This window comes from Populus trichocarpa, chromosome 7, assembly GCF_000002775.5.
Source record: "Populus trichocarpa isolate Nisqually-1 chromosome 7, P.trichocarpa_v4.1, whole genome shotgun sequence".
NCBI classification, from domain to species: Eukaryota; Viridiplantae; Streptophyta; class Magnoliopsida; order Malpighiales; family Salicaceae; genus Populus; species Populus trichocarpa.
The window spans coordinates 13,612,330-13,637,077 of NC_037291.2; the positions used below are offsets into that span (position 1 = coordinate 13,612,330).

Below are 24,748 nucleotides of genomic sequence, written 5' to 3' on the forward strand. Positions count from 1 at the left end.
GCTAAATTGGTTGGTGAAATTTGTTCCCAAGATGCGCGAAACCAACTTGAGATGCTTTAGATCAGTGTTATGTTGGAATATTGCCAATTATGTGGCTGCCATTGTCAAAGAAGATGGCTGCAATGGTGGGTTGTTGGTGGCAGCCAACAACCATTGTCTAATGTCAAAGTTTGGTAAGTTTGGCAGCCACCATTATTGACAAAAGAACAAGTGGAGCAGCACCATAAATGCCTATAAATAGAGGCATACGGTTGAGAGCAAAATGAGAGAGTGTGTAGAGCCAAAGATGTGAGAAATGTAGGAGAGAGTGGACTGCCAAGGCAGCCAGCAGTAGCTGCCATTGCAGCACTGAAAAGAGAGAAATAGAGTGAGGTTGAGAGTTGCCAAAGAGGGGATGATTCCTCCTCCTCTATTGTTGTAAATCTTGTTCTCTCCCTATATAATCAAATGGCTTCTCCCGTGGATGTAGGCGGTTTGCCGAACCATGTTAAATATTGTGTCAGTGTGCTTAGCCTCCAATGGGCAAATATCAGAACATCACCGGTCGGAATTCCGTACAATTGGTATCAGAGCATATGGTTTGAAGTGGTGTTTGATTTTTGCTCAAAAATGAAAGTTGTCAAAATTGTGTTTTGACCATACCACCGTGTAGAGGAGGAAGAGACGAAGCCACTGGTGAAAACGGCGTCAAAATCGGACGTCGGACATGGCCGCACTCTCCATCACTCTCCGGCAAGGCATTTGCCCACGCGCGCAGACGCGCCCCACGCGTCTTCTTCACCCGGATGGGTTGACCCGACCCGAATACCAGCTGACCTGACCCATGTGACTGACTCGGATAAGGGTGACGTCATCATGAACAGTAGACATGTCAGGGATGACATTGGCATGAAGTAATTGTGACATCATCATGTACAGTAGCATGACCCATGATGACAGCAGCATGATGTAATGGAGATGTCAGCATGCACAGTCAGCATACCATGTCAGCGTCCAGTCGACAGACACGTCAGCACAATGGGACCCACCTGCCACATCATCAGCCGCGAGCCGAGCCAAGTCGAGCCGAGCCGAGCCGCGAGTCGAGGGATAAGATTCTGTGCAGCAGAGTCTATATGCAACCGGATCTGAGATTGAATCTGAGCCGTTAATCAGGCCAGAATTGTTTTGATCAAATCTTAGCCGTCTGAAATGCGATTTGGATGATTTCAGACTTGTTTCCAGCTAATTTGATCATTCCGGATGCAATGGTACGGTCCGATCATTGAGATTGAGACCGAAAATGGTGGTGGTGAATTATTGAAAAAGATTGCCCGATGAAGAGGCATCTGAAGGTCATCATGGTGGTCGATGGAGATGAAGAAGGAGAAAGTGCACATGTTTGCCCAATTATATGTGCTGAACTGCTAAGTGGGGAGAAATTTTAATTGCCTTGAAGGAAGGCAAAATTGGGATACTCTGGACACCCGATCATGTGGATGATTTGAGGTGGAGAGTGGAAATTGATGAAGACCAATCTTGACGAATCTAAGAACTGGTAGTCTCGCCAGATGTTGAGAAATCAGGTATAAAACCGGGATACCCCAAGATCACTTGTAAAGGAAAGCCGCAACAAAGCTAGCAAATGGTTGTATATACGAAAAGGCAGTACGGTGGATAGATACGTTCTAAGAAGTTCTGTCTAGGAGATTGGGTTTTAAGCGGGACCAGTGTGACCCCTCCAAATCTTTCCTGGGAACTTGCTTAGTTGAAGGATCATCCACACAGTACTATTTTTGTATATGTAACAGTTTGTAATGAAACTGTTGAAGACTAGCAAGATGACGGCACAAAGGAACAGTTGGGTTCTGTATGTTCAAGGATCTGATGGAGTGGTGATTTCTCCAAAGAAGTTAGATTCGGTGACTGTAATTTCTCGAAGGGATAATTAATGAAGACCCTGATAATGGAAGAGAAATACAACAAGGGATAAAGATTGGCACCCTATTTTGACTTGGATAAATGTTGTGACAGGATGAGCTGCTGTCAAACATAAAAGCAAAGAATAGGGAGAAATCTGGAGAACCGAAATTGCACGAGAGCACACGGAGATTGTGCAGGAGTACCCGAAGGATCCAACGAGGTACTGTAATGAGACAACAGATGCAAGGAGAAGAAGAGTTCCCAGATGAAGCTCAGAGCAGAGACTGTGTGAAAAGTTGTACAACAGGAAGTCTCTTGTGCTCTTGATAAAGGCAACAAGCGAGGACCTTTCCAATGCATGCAAGGATGGAAAGATGAGCTGTTGCAGAAGCACCTAATTAAGGGGGTGCGACCGCCGATGAAAGGCGAAGACACCAAAGAGAGTTGGTGTGGGTGGAGCTATCAAGCAGAAAGGCATAGAAGCTCCAAACATAGAAAATGAGATGGAGGATTGCGAAGAGTGCACCGCAACTCTCTCTTTCTATGTGATCAGTGGTAGTGATCTCTCCCAAGTCCACATGGTGGTAGAGAATCTTGGAGCCACTAGAGACATCCCCGATAAAGGAGGATGTGACCGCTTCATGACGGACGGAGACATCTCAGGCAAGAAGGTGTGTGGGCCATAAAACTAGCCCAAGTAGAAACCGCCGCATGACAACGAGTGGAGACACCTCAGGAGAAGGTGTGCGGACCATGATATGAGTCCAAGTTCAGACCGTCTCATGACGACAGGCGGAGACACCTCAGATGGAAGGTGTGAGGACCATGATATGAGTCCAAGTTCAGACCGTCTCATGACGACAGGCAGAGACACCTCAGGAGAAGGTGTGCGGACCATGATATGAGTCCAAGTTCAAACCGTCTCATGACGACAGGCGGAGACACCTCGGATGGAAGGTGTGAGGACCATGATATGAGTCCAAGTTCAGACCGTCTCATGACGACAGGCGGAGACACCTCGGATGGAAGGTGTGAGGACCATGGTATGAGTCCAAGTTCAGACCGTCTCATGACGACAGGCGGAGACACCTCAGGAGAAGGTGTGAGGGCCTTGAAAGGAGCCCAGTTCAGAACGCCCCAAAGCCGATGTGATGGCTGGATATAAGTGGACAAGTGTATAGCCAATGAAGAGGCTATGATGAGTATGGAGACAAATGCAAGATTGATTTTCATGGATATTGCCCCCATGCTAAAGATCAATGAGCTAGAAGACATTTACCTTGGAAAATAAGTGGATGACTTGTGAAGCATTAAGACGCGACTGCTATGAAGAAGCAGAGGGCATGCACAGGTTCCGAGAACAAGTTGACTCTTGTCAAGGTGGTGAGCTCGGTGAAGGCATTGTAATACTCAGAGTATCAAGACATATATGGATCAACCTTTAATGGGCTGCCCCCATGGTTTAAGGTGGAGAGCTACCTGGACTCTTGAGACTAAGAGCGGGAGACTCACGGAGAAGTTAGGCGTGGTTTCTAGGGAGGAACAGAGGGCAGACGCAACTCCGGGATGAGTAGACTCTTGGAAGAGTGGTGAGCTCGTGATCACATTAAAATACTCAATGACTGTCGCACTTGGAAATATCCGTTTGAGGGGGTGTTGTAAGCCTTGGTGTAAGGCTTGATAAATCATTTCGGGCCAAGCATGGTTGATATGCTTGAAGGGAATGTTGTTCCAGAGACAAGCGTTAACAATCTTCAGATGAGATGTGACAAACCATCTGGTTGAAGTGATCATTTGGAGTGAGCAAAGGGGTGCTTGGATGACTCTGGTGATTGAAAGGTTTGGCAAGTACCTGGAAACTTGGCCAAAGACGCTCTCGGAATGGTAAGCTTGGAAGAGCTGCAAGATGCAAGCGTGTGCTGAAGAAGCAAGAGGACAATTGCCCACATAAATGCCAAAGGGGGTGATTGTTGGAATATTGCCAATTATGTGGCTGCCATTGTCAAAGAAGATGGCTGCAATGGTGGGTTGTTGGTGGCAGCCAACAACCATTGTCTAATGTCAAAGTTTGGTAAGTTTGGCAGCCACCATTATTGACAAAAGAACAAGTGGAGCAGCACCATAAATGCCTATAAATAGAGGCATACGGTTGAGAGCAAAATGAGAGAGTGTGTAGAGCCAAAGATGTGAGAAATGTAGGAGAGAGTGGACTGCCAAGGCAGCCAGCAGTAGCTGCCATTGCAGCACTGAAAAGAGAGAAATAGAGTGAGGTTGAGAGTTGCCAAAGAGGGGATGATTCCTCCTCCTCTATTGTTGTAAATCTTGTTCTCTCCCTATATAATCAAATGGCTTCTCCCGTGGATGTAGGCGGTTTGCCGAACCACGTTAAATATTGTGTCAGTGTGCTTAGCCTCCAATGGGCAAATATCAGAACATCACCGGTCGGAATTCCGTACATGTTAGCAGTTGGCACCTTCATACAACTTGTTGGAAAAGACATGTTGCTTATCACAACAACGTAACTTGAGAGAGATGTTTTTAGCACCCTTGCTAATGACAAACCGCACTCAGTGATCAACATAATCAGAGGAATCAGAATGGAGGCAGAAAGAGAGCTCGAAAGAAATAATCTGAGAACCCTGATACGAGTTCAGCAGCTGAGTGACTGCTGATAGGAACTTGTCCTTGTAATCGGCAGAAGGAGGTCGTTGGTTATCATAAAAGTCAGAGTTTCCGAATATGTTAGCTGAATCAGATTTGAGAATAGGCAACAATTTCTAGGCCGATTAACAATATGGTGGATAAAACAATGTTTGGACCGCCAACCTCAGTGGGAGGTTGGAGATGATAGAACAAGAATGTTGTCAGGATGTCCATTCACGAGATCACTATTTGTCTTAGTCGAGCTGCTTCATCTTCATTGTTTGCTTATTATCCACAACAATCGATATGATGATCGGATCAGATCAGAGAAAACCAATCCTAATTTCCTCCGGTGAAGGAATTGTGTTATGTCAGGTCTGAAGATGTGAGTATTATGAGTTTAAGTTTTGATTGAAGATTTATGTATGTTTCCAATTTTGCTCCGCTTAAGTTTTGTACAGAGTTCCTCTTTGCAGGATTTGACAATGGATGCCATAGGTTCTCTTTGTTTAACCAGGTAGGATTTTGAAGTGAATGCTTTTGCTCAACATATCGTGGGAAAATCAACTCCTCGCATACATTTGAGGAACAAAATATGACGATAGCTTCATATATGAAAGCCTCACTGCCGATATATTGCATTAAGCTCAAGCATTTTACATTTTACAGAACAGGAAAATCAAGTAATGCTATGTGCTTTTAACTTCAGAAACCAACAATCTGGGGAAAATGTTCAAGTGTTTGCTGTTCAGGATTACGCAGTGATATCAAACCATATGTAAGGTACAAGTTGAAACTTCTTCCAGCAGTTCAATACTTAATGATGTGGCGGCGCAGCCATAGCTCATACATAATCATGCGAAACAAATCATACTTGACAGGAAGAGAATTCCATTGGAAGTGCTTCCTAACCTGCAAACAAGAATAAAATATTTGGTTAATAATCTAGGTGATGAATGGATATTTTCGGGAATACACTGGTTTGATTGAAAAGGGACAAAATTCTTATCCACCTGAAGAAGATTTTGATGCATTTTCTTGTAATTTTCTTCTGGTATTCCCTTAAGAATTTTCTCTAGATCGGGAACATGTTCCTCTTTGAGAATTACAGAGAAATTATTCCAGTCAAGAACGTCATTGAATGGAAAGTCATAGTAGTCGTGCAAGATAACTGCAGAAACACACATGAACTGCTTAGAAGAGAAACCAGAGGCCAGACGGGTTGACGAGTAAAAAACAAAGTGTTTTAATGTATGCTTTTATCTAAGAAATTGAAGTTCTTGCCTGATATCATCAAAAATCACTAAATAATGAATGTCAAAATGTTTTTATGGATGAAAAAATTATGAAGCATGCCAGTGTGGTTACATAATGAATGAATACAACAGAAGGAGAAAAGAAAAGCCTTATGAGAAGCGTTCTTACCAGGTACACATCCAAAAGTCATCGACTCCGTTAAGCAAACACTACCGACATGATTATTCCCACGAGGACAAATGCAAAATTTACTCCCATATAGTTCATTTTCATAAGCGTCTAGTATGGCAGCCTTTTTCATTTTGTCGAAGAAATGGAAGTTAAATTCTGGAGCACCTTTATAAAAAACTTGAAGATTCTTTCTTACATCTGAGTTAAGAGAACCAGCCCAGAAACCGAGTTTAGTCCTGCAATATTTGCCCCAGAAGCTTAGCTGAAGCAGAACTGATTCTATGAGAAGATTCAAATATCAAATCATACATCGAAATTCAAGTTGTATAACAAGGGTTAACCACTCCAGTCTATACGATCATTGCTTAAGGATGCGACTACCAAGTCAAAAAGCCTGCCTAAAAGCCATGTGGAACTTGGGAAGCTTTAGTGCCAGATTTTACTGTGTTCAGATGAGCCAAAAGCATTCATAGAAAGTTAAATTTGTTTTTTTCACTACCTGCGAGGGAGCATCATCTCTGGGTAAATCATTAAAGGGCGAGACATCACAGTTGACCTGGCAAGTTGCAGCAGGTTTCTGAAGTTACGTTCATGGAAAATCACAGTACTTCAACGATATACAAGGTTTTAAACCATAAAAGATTACCTGCTCCACACGTCGTCTCCATCATGAAGAGAGAGCTCTAATGTCTGCGGGAGGGAAATATCCTTGTGCGGAATATACTTGGAGTCATAACTTGGTGAACAAACAAGTCGAATTACATTCTTCATGAGCAATGGAACTTCTTCAATAGTCCCGCTGTCAATGCCATGGCAACTGAAATAGAAATGATCAGCACCTAAAGTCCTATTCCAGTAAGGGTATGAGGAAATCAAGCTCTTGACATAATTCTCGATATCCTTCTCCTCCTGCGTTGAAAAATTATATATGTTGAAGTTAAATGCACCACCATTGCCGAATTATAAAGAATCAATTCATTCATCATTAATTTGGACCTAATTGCATTACTAGACATATTGCTTACATTCAATTACAGAGATTAAATTTAAATAATTACTTGTGTTTCAAGTACGTACCCTGCCTCCCGTTTTCTTACAAGACAAGGGAATCAGGAAGAGATGAGCCACAGTAGGATCATCTGTGAAGAACGAACTGGGTATCAGATTCTTCAAGAAGTAATGTTCACTTGCATATTTTCTCTTGAGCTTGTCTCTTGGATCATAACACGTTGTAGGGTCTCTCCCTGGGTACACAAAGACCTTAAAATCGTTCTCCATTGTCGCATAATTTGGCAAGAAGAAGTCTTCTCTGTGATAAATGCTACCAATCGAATTGCCCTTAAACACCATAAGAGGAGAGGAAGAAAAAACTGAGGAATTAAACTCACTGAAACGCCCTTTAAGACCCAAAAAGTACAACAAAGCGAAGAGGAAAAAGAAAAAGCAAGTGATCCTAGAAGAACCTTAAATCGGAAGAAAGGGAATGATACCTTACGAGTGCGAAAGACTTCATCAGGAAGAGAATCTTTCTCCCTAAACTATAAAATGAGCATTAACATATCAGAACAACAACATCAAGGGCAATGAAACAGTAACGAGAATCCAAGAAACTAAAGAACTTGGCCTTTAAAAAACAAGTAGTTGTAACTAAAGAGCACAAGGAAGAGTGGAAAGAAAGAGGATACCAGGGGAGATCTCTGGAGCTGAATGATCTGGGTCACGATAAAGACTAAGCCCAAAGTAACGGGAATAATTTTCTTAATATTTCTTCTAGCCGTCCATATGTTGATGGGGCGGGGATTGGCGTATGGTCTCATCATTTTCTTGGAGAGAAGAGAATGAGACTGAGAGGTGGTCTAAAGAAAGAAATAACTAATTGTGGCGGTTGAAGGGAGGGAACGAATGCTTTAAGTAACTAATTCTGTTATTTCCGGTACTCCTCCTCCTCCTACAAAATTTCATTAATAAATATTTAAAACTTAGTGAAATATATTTGTTTAGATAAGTTTTTTTTTTTTTTTAATATAGATTTCTTTAATAAATATAAGATGATTTGATTGCGGAATGTAACAAACAATTTTCAAGTCAAATTTATTGATGATTGATTATCAAATTTATTGAGTATTTCTAAAATAGAAGATAAAGAAGGGACATATCTCTATAGATAATATTTAGTATTTTTTATTCCTAAAATATCATTGTAAAAAACCCCCATTTCATAATTATCCAACTAAGACATGTAAGGATAAATGTAAAACCCTGAGAACGAACTTATACAAAGAAAAATTTATTAAAACTAAAATCTTAATAAATATAGAGATAACACAAATATAATAATAATAATAATAAGTATGGAAGTAAAAAAAGAGAGGCCTAAATTGTGAAAAAAATAAATAAAAATAAGAATTAAAATATAATTAATAAGAAATAGGATTATAAATACCCTATTTCTTCTTTCTCGAAAAGACAAAAAACACATAAAAAAAAGGGGGGGGGGGGTTTTAGAGTTTCCAATCAAATTTGACAAAGAAAACACCAAGGTTTAACAAGTTTCAAGTCCTAGACAAGTCCATAGGAAAAAAACATCATTTATATAAGAGAAATTACAAAAAACAAGTGTGGAAGTTGTGAAAAAAAAGGGTGAGTGGAGAAAGGAGAAAGAAGAAAGGAGAAAGGAGCCATGATTTTTCAAATGATTAAGAATTAAAGCTTAGATTTCTTCCGAGTAAAGAGTTGTAATCCTAATTTCTATAAATTTAGCTTCAATTTGGTTGAAAGTACACAATTTTCTTGAATTGAGAATTAGAATTCTTGAACCTAAATTAAAATTTGGTACATTCTTGAAATTGTACAATTTGGTACATTCTTAACAATGTTTTAATCGACAACTGAAGGAGTGAATTCTGACCTCCGTGCACCAAGACGAGATTAGGAGTTCATTTCGGATAAACCTTGCTGTATCTTCTGCTGCTCGGGAACGGGTCCAAACTGTTAACGTGAAGAATAAATATGGAAATCACAGAATAGGAATCATAGAATATTTAGTTTCCTAATTAGCCTTACTTGATTGTAAATCGTCCATGATTATTTCCTAGACTAGTGTAATGAGTTTTTCCTAATTAGTCTCTGTATAGGCTATATATATAAGAGCCTCTTCTGCTCTTACTTCTGAACTGAAATAACAATCAAATATATTCTTTCTCAGTTCAACATGGTATCAGAGCAGAGATTCTAGGGCCATAGAATTTTTCTGAAAAAGAATGGAAACCCCTTCTGCTGGGGTGAAAACTTATGAAGGGGAGAACTCAATACTTGCAGATCTGACAGCAGGGATGACACAACTTGCCAGCCATGAACCTGCTACACCGATTGGAATCAAGTTAGATGACAACAATTATGCATTATGGTCCCAAATTGTTGAGATGTATATCTCAGGAAAAGACAAGTTGGGATACATAAATGGAGACCTTCCACAACCTCTGCAAACAGATCCAACATTCAGGAAGTGGAGAACTGAAAATGCAATGGTGAAGGGATGGCTGATCAACTCTATGAACCCAAAACTTGTAAGCAACTTCATCAGATTTTCAACAGCCAAAGCTGTTTGGGATAACATTGCAACAACCTACTTTGATGGCACTGATACATCACAAGTATATGAACTCAAAAAAAGAGTTACCAGGCTGAAACAGGGAGGAGGATCTATTGAAACATATTACAACAATCTGCAGGGATTATGGAGAGAAATTGATTTCCGGCGTCCAAACCCTATGGAGTGCAATACTGACATACAGAAATATAATTCACTTTTGCAAGAGGACAGAGTCTATATATTCTTAGACGGGTTTGATGACAGACTTGACAATATTAGAGCAGATGTGCTCCAGATGCAGCCATTTCCAACAGTAGAACAAGCCTATGCGCAAGTCAGGAGAGAAGATCTAAGGCAATCTGAGATGCTGAAAAATGAAGAAGTCATATCTGGAGGTGCTATGCTGTCAAGGGGAGGACAAAAACCTCAGCATCGTTTATCCTTTCTAATGCCAGCGAATGGAAGGCCAGTTACAAAATCACATGGGGAAGGGGCAGGTTGCACACACTGTGGAAATACAAAACACACCAAAGATACATGTTTCAAAATACATGGTTATCCAGATTGGTGGCACGAACTCAAGGCGAAGAAAAAACCAGAAGCCAGGCGTAGTGAACATCCTGGTCGTGCAGCCCTTATGAGCATGGAACCTACACTATCACTTGTACCTGCACAAGAATCTCCTATCTCGGCTAAAGAACAGACTGATCAGAATGACCCAGGTAATCAAGGTTATGTTTTTTGCTCTCAGAAGAAAAGACATGATCATGATGGCTGGATCATTGACTCTGGAGCAACAGACCACATGACGTATGATCCCTGTGATTTGTCTGACACCACTCAACCAAAACGGCTATGCATTGCTAATGCTAATTGAGTGACATATCCAGTGACTGGGGCTGGAACAGTTGCACTTTCTCCTTCCTTCTCATTACCACATACCCTGCTAGTTCCATCACTGTCCAATAAGTTGTTATCTGTAGGACAAGTGACTGCGGAATTACAATGTTGTGCACTAATGTATCCTAGTTTTTGCTTGTTTCATGATATTCTCACCAAGGAGATTATTGGTCGTGGTACTAAGAGGGAAGGGCTGTATTGCATGGATGACTTCAGCTGTGGTCGAGCAAATAACATACACCTCATCGACAATAAGGAACGGCAGATTTGGTTATGGCATAATCGACTGGGACACCCCTCATTTCGGTATTTACGTTGTTTATTTCCAGAACTATTCACGAAACTTCGTGAAGCAGATTTTCAGTGTGAAACTTGTATTAAAGCTAAGAGTCATCGTGTATCGTACCCAATAAGTTTAAATCAGAGTGCCACTCCATTTGCAATTGTTCATACTGATGTTTGGGGCCCTGCCCCGATTACTATCTCTTCTGGAGCTCGCTGGTTTGTCACATTTGTTGACGATTGTACACGAATGACTTGGTTGTATGTGATGAAAACGAAACATGAAGTGTTTGACATATTTCGCTCATTCCATAATATGATTCAAACACAATTTTCTGCAACACTACAGATTCTGCGATCCGATAATGGTGGGGAATATGATAACAAACAATTCCACCGATACTTTCAGGAACATGGTATGCATCATGAGACATCTTGTCCACAAACGCCACAACAGAATGGTGTTGCCGAACGTAAAAACCGACATATCTTGGAGATCACTAGAGCTCTCTTGACAGCTGCTAATGTGCCCAAACGGTTCTGGACTGATGCAGTGGTGACTGCAGTATACTTGCTGAATAGACTGCCATCAAGAGTTCTGGACTATAAGACCCCGCTTCAAGTTCTAGGCCACCATGTGATCCTACCGTCAGTTCTCATGCTTCCACCCAGAACATTTGGTTGTGTTATATATGTTCATATACACAAAAACCAACGAACCAAGCTCGACCCTTGTGCTGTCCGCTGTGTTTTTCTTGGGTATACAGCTCATAAGAAAGGATACCGATGCTATGATCCAGCTACAAGACGACTCTATACCTCCATGGATGTTACCTTCCTTGAATCTGAGCATTTCTTCACTTCCCCATCTTCTAGCCCCTATTGTCAGGGGGAGCTCCTAAGTGCAGAGCAGGCCTGGGAATATTGGCCGGGCTTTACTGACAGTACAGTGAAGAATGCAGGGGGAGATAATGAGCATATGATAAGTAAGATCTCAGCTAATACTATCCAGCCGCATGTTGCTATTGATACAGAGACAGAATTAATGAGGGAACAAGGAGAAAATGATGAGCATGTTGAGACCGAGACAGTGGAGAAGAGTGCAGAAACTAGTGAGCAAATGGAAGCAACTGGAGAAGTCTCCAATGAACAGCCCTTCCATGCTGTGACAGTACCACAATCAGTTCAATCTCCTGAGAATATTCATGAGGTACAAGTTCTAAACTCATCTCAAAATATTTCTGCTGGCTATAACTTGCCTTTCAGACATAATCGTGGACAACCTCCAAAACGATATTCACCTGATCATGGAATGAGCAAATCCAAGTACCCAATTGCCAACCATGTCTCAACTCAGAAGCTGTCTGAACCCCTCAAGGCATTGACGCATAAACTATCTACAGAAGATGTCCCTAATACAGTGAATGAAGCTTTGAATAATCCTAAATGGATTCAAGCAATAGAGGAAGAAATGGAAGCACTGCAGAAAAATAATACTTGGAAGCTCGTACCACTACCTGAAGGAAAGAAAACTGTGGGATGTAGATGGGTGTTCTCTGTCAAACACAAAGCAGATGGTTCGGTAGAAAGATATAAAGCAAGGTTGGTGGCAAAGGGATATACTCAGACATATGGGATAGATTATCAAGAAACCTTCTCACCGGTAGCAAAATTAAATACTGTGAGAGTACTGATCTCTCTTGCTGCAAACTTGGACTGGCCACTGCACCAATTTGACGTGAAAAATGCTTTTCTCCATGGAGATCTTGAGGAGGAGGTGTACATGGATGTTCCACCTGGCCTTACTTCTCCAATGCAAGGGAGGTGGTCTGCAAGCTACAAAAGGCGTTATATGGCTTAAAACAATCCCCGAGAGCATGGTTTGGACGATTGAGTTTTGCCATGCGGAGATATGGTTACAAGCAAAGTAATTCAGACCACACTCTCTTCTTGAAGCACCAACGAGAAAAGGTAACAGCTCTCATAATCTATGTTGATGATATGATAATTACAGGAAATGACAGAGAAGAAATCTCAAAATTACAAGAGCAGTTAGCAACCGAGTTTGAGATGAAGAACCTCGGAGGATTAAAGTATTTTTTGGGGATTGAAGTGGCTCGATCGAGACAAGGCATATTTCTATCCCAAAGGAAATATGTGCTTGACTTGCTGTCTGAAACAGGAATGCTTGACTGCAAACCAGTCGATACACCAGTAGTTCAAAACCATGGTTTGGGAGAATTTCCTGATCAGGCTCCCACCAATAGAGATATCAACGCCTTGTGGGAAAACTAATATACTTATCTCATACTCGACCAGACATTGCATATGCCGTGAGTTTGGTAAGTCAGTTTATGCATTACCCCAGCGAAGATCATATGAGTGCTGTGATTCGCATTTTGCGATACCTGAAGTCTTCTCCAGGCAGAGGACTGATGTTCAGGAAACATCAACATCTGCACATCAATGGTTACACTGACGCAGATTGGGCAGGGAACATCACTGACAGGAAATCCACATCTGGCTACTTCACATTTGTGGGCGGGAATCTAGTCACTTGGAGAAGCAAGAAACAGAAGGTAGTTGCTTTATCAAGTGCAGAAGCTGAATTCAGAGGTATGACCAAAGGACTATGTGAGCTACTTTGGTTAAAGAGATTAATGGAAGAAATTGGATGTTCATCTCAAGATACAATGAACATGTTTTGTGACAATAAAGCAGCCATAGCAATTGCGCACAACCCAGTTCAACATGATCGTACCAAACATGTTGAGGTAGATCGGCATTTCATTAAACAGAAGCTTGAAGACAACGTGATTCAATTTCCATTTGTAAAATCAGAAGATCAGCTAGCAGATATACTTACAAAGGCTGTCTCGGGCAAAATCTTTCATCACTCACTTGACAAGTTGGGCATTGCTGATATCTATGCACCAACTTGAGGGGGAGTGTTAACGTGAAGAATAAATATGGAAATCACAGAATAGGAATCATAGAATATTTAGTTTCCTAATTAGCCTTACTTGATTGTAAATCGTCCATGATTATTTCCTAGACTAGTGTAATGAGTTTTTCCTAATTAGTCTCTGTATAGGCTATATATATAAGAGCCTCTTCTGCTCTTACTTCTGAACTGAAATAACTTCTGCTCTTCTGCTGCTCGGGAACGGGTCCAAACAGCATTCTGTTTCTGATCATACCAGATTTTCCCAAACCTAGTTTCCCTTTAGATTCATTGGATCATAGTTATATCAAGAACCACAACTGAAGTTGCCATTCTGGCCAGGCTTCAGGATTTTTTTCAAAGTTTTCTATCCATAGCACCATTAAAAACACAAACTGAGTGAAAAAGAACATGTGATTCTTTGATTTATATATAGATGCTAGAAATGGGCTATATATATATATATAATTTTTGCCATCTACAATGAAAGAAATTACATTCTGATGCTTAAACACCCTAATTTTCTTCAATCAACAATCTCAAACAAGAATTTTATTGTTTCCTGTCACACGCAGGCAAACCAAACCAGTCTTCTTTTATGCACCCATACGGATAATACACCTCAGGCCAGCTCCACTAAGCATGTACTCGAAAGCCTTGTTTATTTCTGAGAAAGTTTAACGATGTTCGTATCAGTAACTAACTGATAGAGTGAATTCTGACCTCTGTGCACCAATACGAAATTTGGAGTTCAATCCGGACAAACCTTGCTGTATCTTCTGCCGCTCGGTAATGGGTTCCGAACAGCATTCTGTTTCTGACCAGACCAAATTTGGCCATGCCTAATTTCCCTTTAGGTTCATTGGAACAGAGTAATCTCTAGAACCAGAAGTGAAAATGCCAATCTGGCCTGGCTTCAGGAATTTTTTCAATGTTTTCGTATCCATAGCACCGTGAAAGACAAACTGAAAGGGACACAAAAAGCACTGAAAAAGTACAAGTGGAATTTTGATTTACATATACATGCCAGAAATGGGCTATTATATATTTTTTTCGATCTACAATGAAAGAAATTACACACTGTTTTATCAAAAACTCTGACACTCAAACACAGAAACTTTCTTTAATCAACAATCTCAAACAAGAATTTTATTGCTTCCTGTCACACCCAGGCAAACCAAACCACTCTTCTTTTATGCACCCATACGGATAATACACCTCAGGCCAGCTCCACTAAGCATGTACTCGAGAGCCTTGTTTATTTCTGAGAAAGGGACTTCATGGGTGATGAATTTCTCTAGCTCCAGCTCCTGTCACATTACAACTAGATTAGTTAACAGTGCAGGAGACTGCATCAAAATAAAAAGAAGGAATAACTACTGATTTCTTTCCCGTGACAGAAGTTTCAAAATTCAATGCAATTGTATTAGCATTGCACTACCAAAGAAGGTTAAGGATTTTCATTTTCACAATATAAAGATGATAATTTAAGTTGATGTCGTGACCGCTTTTATCTTTAAGTTCCCTCTAAGAAATACCAACAGAGGCATAATTCTAGTCTACTACATGTGTAAGGATGGAAATGTATGTTCATACTGCATGCTGGATAAGATTAATGGGAACTCAGATTTACCTTGTTCATTTACTTCTCGACAACAGAAGGAAGGTCGGAGCGCGGTTTGTAGTTGCCGAAGAAGGTACCCTTGAGAGTCTTCTCATTCAGGACATTCATTGGATGGGTTTTGAAAGAATCATCTTTGTTCGGCACACCGACAAGTACAGCAATACCCCATCCATCATGGACGCATTCAAATGCAGAAATCATGGCATTGATGCTTCCAGTGCACTCGACACTTCGATCAACTCCTCCATTGGTCATTTCAGCTATCACCTAAACACAGTAAATCAAAATTAGGACAGACGTGAAGGATTCGCCGATGCTGGTCGCTCAAAACACGATTCACTGTGTCACTTACCTCTTGAACAGGCTTGTCATGATCTTTTGGGTTCACAAACTCAGTGACACCAAACTTCTTGGCTGTTGAAAAAAACAAATGAACTTCAGAAAGCAGTTATTATCATCAAGAATCAACATTAAAGCTACTTCAATCTATCAGTTTTGTGATATTAGCTATTAGACAGAGCAAAACATCAATCAATAATTTAAGAGAAATGCGCAGCAGCCACAATGAATAACATTATTACAGCTTCTCTCACCTTCATCGAATCTATTGGAATTCAAATCGACACCAATGATTCTTGAAGCACCAGCAATCCGAGCCCCTTCAGCAGCCTGAATAAAAATGTTCTTATGTTATTTTTTTTTAAAAAGAATTTGTGCATGCATATTTGGACTTAATGGCAAGTTTATTAGTCATATTAAGTTTTTGTTAAAATCGAAAGACTTATTAGACCGACATACCCAAATTTTAACGAAACAAACTTTGATTTTTTTTTTTCTCAAATAAAAGAATGTTTTTTGTTCTTTACTTAGTCTTTCAAAAATAATCATTTTTGTATATTCTATCATTGTAAAAAAAAAAAAAGAGCATTTGTCTTCCTAGTTTGTTTGTTAAAAAAATAAGAAAGCAAAACAATATTTTTTATTTTTTAGCATTCTAAAAAAAATACTTGTTTTAGTATAAAAATATAAATTTAAAATTTTTTTTTTTGCGTTTGCATAAGAATAAAAATGTTCTTATGTTATTTTTTTTAAAAAAATATTTGTGTATGCATATTTGGACTTAATGACAAGTTTATTAGTCATATTAAGTTTTTGTTAAAATCAAAACACTCATTAGACCGACATACCCAAATTTTAACAAAACAAACTTTGGTCTTTTTTTTCTCAAATAAAAAAATGTTTTTTGTTCTTTACTTAGTCTTCCAAAAATAATCATTTTTGTATATTCTATCATTGTAAAAAAAAAAAAAAAATAGCATTTGTCTTCCTAGCTTGTTTGTAAAAAAAAAAAGAAGGCAAAAAATATTTTTCATGTTTTAGTATTCTATAAAAATACTTGTTTTAGTATAAAAATATAATTTTTTTTTAAAAATTTGCATTCGCATCTAAATAAAAATGTTCTTATGTTATTATTTTTTAAAAAATATTTGTGCATGTATATTTGGACTTAATGACAAGTTTATTAGTCATATTAAATTTTTGTTAAAATCAAAAGGCTCATTAGACCGACATACCCAAATTTTAACAAAACAAACTTAGACCTTTTTTTTTCTCAAATAAAAAAATATTTTTTGTTCTTTACTTTTGATGCTTAAAATAAATGCACTCACAACAAGCCATTACTTTGAATGTTAAGAGAAGTATAACACGTTTCTAATTTTTTTTTTAAAAAAGATATTTTTATGGGTTCAATATTTATTGACATTACATTAGAGTTGGAAGTGTTAATCTGAGTTGGGTTCACTAAGCTTAATATAGGCTCACTAGTATATTCATAGATATAACTTGAGTTGTGATTTGGGTTGATCAACTTAGAGTTGTCAATTCACTAATTAAGAGTGACAAAATTAACCAACTAGACTTTAAAATGGTTAGGTTGAACTCTCAACAAAGAGTTTAATCTATTGTGATGAACTCACTATCACCTCGTAAATAAATCATAATAGCATAGCATAACAAACTATTAGCAATTAAGACAAGACTGACAATGCAATCTATTTCAAGTAGGATGTTTTAGGGATGATATTATCTTTTCTCAGATATAACATGTCCCTTATCATAGATCTCTAAAGACCAGTTAAATTTTTTAATAACTATACGAGGCAACTCCATTTCACAAGTTTAGAAAATTTCCTCAAAAAACACACCTAATAAGTATTTTGTTTTATTTTCCATTGTTTCTGTGACCTCAGGTAGCGACACCCATCAACGCAGAGAGTTATTTTGCACATGATTCGTAACTCCATTCATTAACTAAATATATATTGTGCTTCATCTAGAATTAGAGAAAAATCACAAGGAAAAAAAGAGCCAGTAAAAGTCTTGTGCTAGTATTGCCTTCGCCTATATAGGGGTCATATAAACTCAATGCTCTAATATTCAAAAACTCTAGCCTCTAAAGGCCCCAAGGTCTTACTCATCATCACTCCTTCTTTTGTCAAGTCTATGGAAGATTAAGCAAGCTATACACTCAATGTAGAATCTTTTTCTATAGATCCAGTGAAGGACAAATAGAAGCGAACATTGATAAGTATTTTGAGCATTACAAGGCCACGATGCCTCACAACTTATCAGAGCTCATATTTGAGCTAAGTTGAAATCCTTGGTGTCATTGCCAAGGTTGCAGCGGCTCTCACTGATAAAATCACATCACACTTAAAACCATGAAAAATCAAACCTATATGACAAAATATCATGGACATAAAACATATTGGTTATATTTTCTAGCAAATTAAAAAAGATCCACGCATAGGATAAATCAAGTTTATACGACATAAGTCAACTTTAACCATGGCATAGGAATATTATTAGACATAGAATTATAATATGCAGAGCCATTTTGCAAGCAGAAGTATCCTCAACAAAAAATGGAGGATTCAATATTGGATTTACGCAAGTTATGAAAATTAATATAAAAATACCTATTCACCAAATAACTTACATACCTTTCTAGATTTTTAATAAATAAAATAAAATAAAATAAAAGGAAACAATGTCATAATGGAACAAACATTAAGTAATTTTAGAAATTCATATTTCAATGTGAGAACGATACATGACTAGTGTATATTGGATGCTTTGTAAGCTAGTTAATTTCAAGTTTTAACAAACACGATTATGATCAAAATTCAGGTAGTTAAGGCATACAAAATAACATATTACTTAAATAAACAAATATACATGAGTATTTCTATCAACGACCAAATTGATATGAAGAATCGATGCTACAAACATTCGATGAATCTCTTAAACTTGTTGGATTAGCCATATTGATCCTATCATCATTTGATGTCTGTTGTGGAACGAGAAAAGGCTTAGGAGGCATTTGTAGAGATTCAAGATCCGCTTCAAGCATCTGTACAACTCTATGCATCGAGGGACGATCAATAGGCTTCAATTGTATGCACCATAATGCCACTATAGTCATCTTTTTTATTGTGTTCTTTTCATGCTCTGTCGCTTGATCTTCAAGTATATCCTTTCCTTTATTAACCTGATCATAAATCCATGAAGGGAAGTACATCTGACTTGAATGATCTGCTAATGCATTCAGATTTTTCCTTCTCCCAACCATTTCCATCAATAACATCCCAAAACTATAGACATCGGCTTTGTAAGAGACGCCTCCGATACTTTTGTAAAATAACTCAGGAGCCATGTATCCCATTGTTCCTCTAGCCATAGTAAGGGACACAATGCTATTATTAGTTGGATACAATTTTGCAAGTCCAAAATCTGAGACTTTTGGAGTGAAATTTTCATCGAGAAGAATGTTGTGAGGCTTGATGTCAAAATGCAAAATCTGCATGTCACAACCTTCATGTAGATATTCAATGCCACGAGCCACCCCAAGAGAAATTTCATATATTTTCTGGTTGCTCAGCGGTATGCTACCTTGCCTAGAAAAAATATATTTTTCAAGAGATCCATTAGGCATGAACTCATATATAAGAGCACGCTTCGAGCCCTCAACAGTAAAGCCTATGAGCAACACCACATTGCAATGGTGAATTCTTCCAATGGTGGCAACTTCATTGATAAAATCTTGCCCATTAGCCTTTTCTTTGCGCAAAATTTTTACAGCCGCAAAACGGCCACTACGAAGCTTTCCTTTGTACACCGAGCCATAACCTCCTTCACCTAACTTATCATTGAATCCATGAGTTATCTTCTTAATCTCCGAGTAAGAGTACCTTATAAGCGTGAGATTATGATCATGACTTTGCAAGAATTCTTCAATGTTATCATACATTGATAAATGCCTTCTTCGCCATTTGTAGATCAATAAGGTTATGAGACATGGAAGCCCACAAGGAAATAATAATATATGATATATCCCTGCATATAGACATTATAAGAACATTAATTAATTATGGAAATATATTATTTATTATTAGATTGCCATGTAAATATTTTTTTTCTAAATGAAATTATGATTCTTAATTCAATCCTGAATCCATAAAAGCATCAAAGTTTTTCAAATTTGAAATTCTTATCACCAAATAAATTTTAAGTGAGATTTCATTGATTTTAGGGAAAATCAAAGACAAAAACATTAAAAAATATATGTCGAGTTTTTCTTGCCTATATATGTTGTTTTCAAAATTTGTAATTTTATTCATTGCTTTATAAAATATCTTTCTTTATTTGTTTGAACAGTCATTAAAATGAGTCCTCAAACTTTAATTTATTTTTTTTAATTCCATCCTAATCCTCTAATTTTAAACTCAGAGCTCTAATAAACAATGAAATAATTGTATATTTCACACCTCTATTCTTGATATTTTTTAATATTATTTTTTTTATTTATATAGTCCCTTTACTCTAGATATTTTTTAATATGATCCCTTTATTGTGATTTGATCAATACTTCCATTAAATGTCAACGCATGCTAAGAATATAGAATTTTACACCTATATTTTTTTAAAAAAGAACAATAAAAAATTGTATAAAATCAAATTGAGAAATTAATATTAGAAAAAAAATAAAAATAAAAATTTTTAAAATTCAAATAAATTTGAATTAAAAAATTAGATTGAAAAATGAAATTGACAAACCATTAGAAAAAAAACACTATGGTGTAATTCTTTTTTATTTGAATTAAAAAATATTATTTTGTCATAAAAGAGAAAAAGAGAAAAATAAAATATGTTAAGTCATTCTTTTTTATTTACATTTCTTATTTTTTAATATTTAATAACTTTTTAAATACTCCATTTCTTTTTTTTACTAGATGCTTTTTAATTTATTTTTCTATTTTTAATTGATATTTTGTTTAGATAAGCAAAAGATAATGGATGGAAACCATTGAAGTACCAATACTTAGAGATAATATCGCACCTAATGGTTTCAATCGCATCTTAATATACATTCATTGTCCATTTTAAAATTTCAATGAAGGGTCACAATTTATTTTTTTCAATTTAATCTAGTATTTAATTTGTTTCTAAGTGTTTTAGAGATTTTAAGTTTGATTTTTTTCCTAATGTTTCTCATTTGTTATTTTTTTATAATTTGTTTTATCTTCATTTTATTTTTGGTAAAATTAATTCGGGCTTGCATTTCTATATTTTTGACACTTCTCCATATTTAATGGGAAAATTGATATCGGTTGCAAGAAAAGAAGTAATTAGAATTAAATTGAGGAATTTAAATTTGAAAGACTTATTTTTAACAATTTAAATGATGAGAATGAGGAAAAGGTAATGCTATTGTCTTCTAGAGATAATATCGCCCTTAATGGTTTTGCATCTTAATACATACATTTAATGACACGAGAGGATAAGTTATTCCAAAAAAGCAAAAGAGAACACTTACCGATGAGCACAAGTAGCACAAGTAGTGTAATGAGCAAAACTATGAAAATGCTTAGTGTATCCGAAGAGATGGTCTTCTTGCTATAAAGATTATTATTAGGTCCTGCCAAATAAATACATGAAGGGAATGAAAACAAATAGAAACTAAGAAACACATACAATATTACATAAAAGCAATGCTCTTGACAGTCGTTTTGGATAGTTGCCTTGGACACTCCCCTCCTCTATAAGTCAAGAAAGTTCAACAAAATCCTAATTTGAAGAGAGATAATTTTAACCAAGAATAAATAAGGACTAAAATAAGATTATATGGATAAACTTGCTCACTTTTGCTAATAATCTCTGTTAAATTCAAAACAACTTCTATCTCAATGCTCTTATGTGCTAAACAATGCATGTATAATCATATGGAAATGTAGTTTATACATCGTATTTTAGCAATCGTAAGATTCTTAATTAAATTATAATAACCTCTTGTAAGAAAAATAAAATATTAAAAAGATCTCTATTTATTCCCAATATGCATTAAACTTTTTTAAAACCATCCCTTCAAGAAATATTATTAAGGAATTTCGAATTGTAATAATTTTAAACTTCTGTATGGTTTTTGTAATGATTTTATGACACTTATAATTAAACTAATATATAATTAATTTTAATTATCTAAATCAACACCAAATATTTAGATTAACTCTTTGAACCGAATGAAAGAAAACTTTCACATCCATATTTGTAAGAGGAAGATTGTAATTTAGCCTAAATAAGACATGCATGAACTAATCCTCACCGTTTTTATAATAGTGGAATTCCAATCGCGGTTGCCCTACAGTAACTGAAAATTAAAGAGCAAAGTAAATATGTGAAATATTGTAGGATATATATAGAATAAGTGAAAAGGCTAGCATGAACAAAAAGGCCAGTCTTTAAATCCTCTAGGGTATATATATATATATATATATATATATATATATATATATATATATATATATGTTTCGTTTTCATATATCACAATTCACAGATAAATTTATCCTAGAAAGTATATATTAGTACTTTATAATATATATTAGTTTTTTTATTAGTAGAATATTAGTATATATTAGTACTCTTCTTAGAATAAGATAAAATAAAGTAACTCACTGGAGGTTCGATATGTTATCCAATCGCCAACTATATTCACCAAAAAAGAAAAGAAAAGAAAAAAAAAAGGTATTGTCGTCAGTGTCTAAGATTTCGAGATATATTCTTTTTGCAAGATTGAGCCATAATAAATAAAGAGTACTCCTCACCTCGAAAATACTTGTTTAGCGGCCCTACAACTACATTTCAAGGAAAAGAAAATATTGCGTCAATGTTCAGAATCTTATAATTCATAAATTTAACTGAAGGAAAGAGCATGTAAGTGTGTTTTGGTATTCAAATAACCTGATAGCTAGAAATAGACTTACTTCGTACTCGACCTATGATCACCATCTTACATGCAATTTCTCAAGATCTTAGGTAGAAAAGTTAGAGAGTTCACACGTAATAGCAAAGTTTCTAAAAATCTCTCTCTCCAATCCATTTTTTTAATGTCTTGAACCTTATTTAGGTTTTATATTCAAGAATTTAGATAAATAGAAAAGTTCTTACCAAGGTAACTGAGCATATTATTAGTCAGAACACCTGCAAGGAAAACAAACAAATAGTAAAGAGACTAAGTGACATCGATATTACTTTTTATTGGGGAATATAGAATAATTATACGTTAATGTTAATGTTCCGTGTAATGGTAATAATAACAACAATTAATTAGTATTATTATTATTATTATTAAAATAAATATGACAATCTTTTTTCTATGAAAGTTATTCATGGATTGATCTAAAAAAAATAACTGTGTGATGTGAAAGAGCTACTTACCTATTACAGCTCGGATTGGAGCAACGCTTAATCCTACATCTATATATATATATATATATATATATATATATATATATATAAAAGAAAGAGTTAAATTAATAAAATTAATTAAAATCCTTTTAAGAGAATAACTATGCAGCTGATAGGAATGAAAGAGCTAATAAGAGCTTAAGACAAACGGTAACGCATAATTTTTCTCTTTTTATCAGCAAACTGTGTTGTTAAGATATTATATATTTCTAATATATTCAAATTAAGGTAAGCTCTCTCTGTGTGTGTGTGTGTGTGAGTGAGAGAGAGAGAGAGTAACGTACTGCAATACAGGCTTATGTTGGCTTCATCAAGTTTGCAGGGGCTCTCTTTCACAAAATCACAACAGACCCCAGACCATGAAAGATCAAACCCATATACAATACTATCGTGTACATCTATATAGGAAATATTATTGGTCCAATTTTTCGGCTGATCAAAAGTGGAAGACGCGAGATACATCAAATTTACATGGCACAAGTCCGGTATGTCCCTCAAGGAATAAGAATCAGTTAAGACAGAAGAAGGAACAATTAAGACATAGGAATAACCCTCCATATTGTGGGAACTCGGAGAAGAAATATTAGACGCAGAATTAAAAAGTGTACTACCATTTTTGCATGAAGAAGCATCCACAATATAGTTTGGAGGACTCAGAATTGGATTTGGGCAACTCATAAAAACAAAAATTGATGTATAGAATCTATAGGAAATACTATTGTTAATGAACCAGCTGTTACGATTATATGGAAGATAATAATCCTTCTGGGCGAAAAAATAATCATATATGAATAAAGAATGACGAGGGATAGAGAAGCAATCATCCTTCTGAACATCAGCATCCACAAGTCGAATCGTGAGGTTGCTGTAATGGATTGCCTGAACGTAATATTTGACACCGTTATTCAAGTATAAAGCCGGGCGGTTGTTTTCACAAGTAAGTTCATATTTTTTGTTGCCGCAGCTATTATTGGGATCGGTACTTAGTCGAAAAGGGTAGCTAATATTATGGATGTTGCCACAAGAAGATGGAGCACAGTTCTTGATAGCACTGCAACTCTGGTGGCGGGCTAGGATGACTAGAAGAAGAAGGGCTGGATATGCACCGAAATGGTGCTTTGATATTCCACTCAACATCGAGAAAAAAAACTTGCAGTGAAATAAAAATAATGGTTTTGTTTTGTTACTGGATATTTATATAAACTGGGTCCATCCTCATTCAATACGAAAGATATCCATGCTTTTCAACTAAAAAATAAAAAAAGAAGAAACTGGCTCCTGAGATTAAGGAATGAACTTCTTCTTACGTAGTTATTATTTTTGTTTGACTATGGCGAAGAAATGTGTGGCTGCCCTTTGCTTCTAATGTGAAGTTGCATCATTTACAAAGGTCATGGGATGGAAGCAATCGAAAGGAATCTTCCTATATGCCATGGATTAGTGGAGAAGAAAACAAAAAATTGTTATTTCAGAAGAACACCATCCCCTAGATAGCACCATGCACATACATTTGCCCTTACAAGTTGATTGTAGTTTATCCCTCTAATTATTGTCCTGTAAAATTTCAAATGCAGAGAAAGCTCCATTATTTGGGGCAACGATGATGACTTAGATAACTTAATTAGCG

At 36.7% G+C, this 24,748-nt stretch overlaps 2 protein-coding genes, 1 long non-coding RNA gene and 1 pseudogene across 4 annotated transcripts; 1 reads left to right on the top strand and 3 right to left on the bottom strand.

Annotated features, from left to right (window-relative positions):
- Positions 1-44: 44 nt before the first annotated feature.
- On the top strand, positions 45-4,988 carry LOC127905539 (uncharacterized). The gene is made up of 2 exons (XR_008059688.1): positions 45-2,716; positions 2,860-4,988. It is a non-coding gene; the product is annotated as an uncharacterized LOC127905539 (long non-coding RNA).
- A 167-nt stretch (positions 4,989-5,155) lies between these two features.
- Positions 5,156-7,855, bottom strand: LOC7485026 (probable glycosyltransferase At5g20260). The gene is made up of 8 exons (XM_002309823.4): positions 7,659-7,855; positions 7,464-7,511; positions 7,051-7,311; positions 6,620-6,882; positions 6,473-6,529; positions 5,971-6,209; positions 5,559-5,716; positions 5,156-5,457 (listed from the first exon to the last, which is right to left on the bottom strand). Exons 1-8 carry the CDS (start codon positions 7,791-7,793, stop codon positions 5,356-5,358), a joined length of 1,263 nt encoding a protein of 420 aa, XP_002309859.1. The 5' UTR covers positions 7,794-7,855; the 3' UTR covers positions 5,156-5,355.
- A 6,862-nt stretch (positions 7,856-14,717) lies between these two features.
- LOC18100885 (alcohol dehydrogenase class-P-like) lies at positions 14,718-16,111 on the bottom strand (annotated as a pseudogene).
- Positions 16,112-18,387: 2,276 nt separating this feature from the next.
- LOC7486061 (cysteine-rich receptor-like protein kinase 27) lies at positions 18,388-24,289 on the bottom strand. 2 transcript variants are annotated; one of them, XM_024605195.2, is made up of 8 exons: positions 23,406-24,289; positions 23,092-23,130; positions 22,822-22,854; positions 22,479-22,508; positions 22,330-22,359; positions 21,980-22,024; positions 21,194-21,295; positions 18,388-19,713 (listed from the first exon to the last, which is right to left on the bottom strand). In XM_024605195.2, exons 1-8 carry the CDS (start codon positions 24,256-24,258, stop codon positions 18,569-18,571), a joined length of 2,277 nt encoding a protein of 758 aa, XP_024460963.2. In that variant the 5' UTR covers positions 24,259-24,289; the 3' UTR covers positions 18,388-18,568. The 2 variants fall into 2 exon arrangements, with proteins under 2 accessions (XP_024460963.2, XP_052310322.1); XM_052454362.1 differs by lacking the exon at positions 23,092-23,130.
- Positions 24,290-24,748: the final 459 nt, after the last annotated feature.

Coding starts and splice junctions, on each gene's coding strand:
- LOC7485026 (XM_002309823.4), bottom strand. CDS start 7,793: ATGATGAGACCATACGCCAATCCCCGCCCCATCAACATATGGACGGCT. Junction 6,530..6,619: donor GGAGACGACGTGTGGAGCAG/GTAATCTTTTAT, acceptor GCAACTTGCCAG/GTCAACTGTGATGTCTCGCC. Junction 5,458..5,558: donor TGCATCAAAATCTTCTTCAG/GTGGATAAGAAT, acceptor TCTTGTTTGCAG/GTTAGGAAGCACTTCCAATG.
- LOC7486061 (XM_024605195.2), bottom strand. CDS start 24,258: ATGTTGAGTGGAATATCAAAGCACCATTTCGGTGCATATCCAGCCCTT. Junction 22,855..23,091: donor TCCAATCCGAGCTGTAATAG/GTAAGTAGCTCT, acceptor TTTTCCTTGCAG/GTGTTCTGACTAATAATATG. Junction 22,509..22,821: donor TAATATGCTCAGTTACCTTG/GTAAGAACTTTT, acceptor CTTGAAATGTAG/TTGTAGGGCCGCTAAACAAG.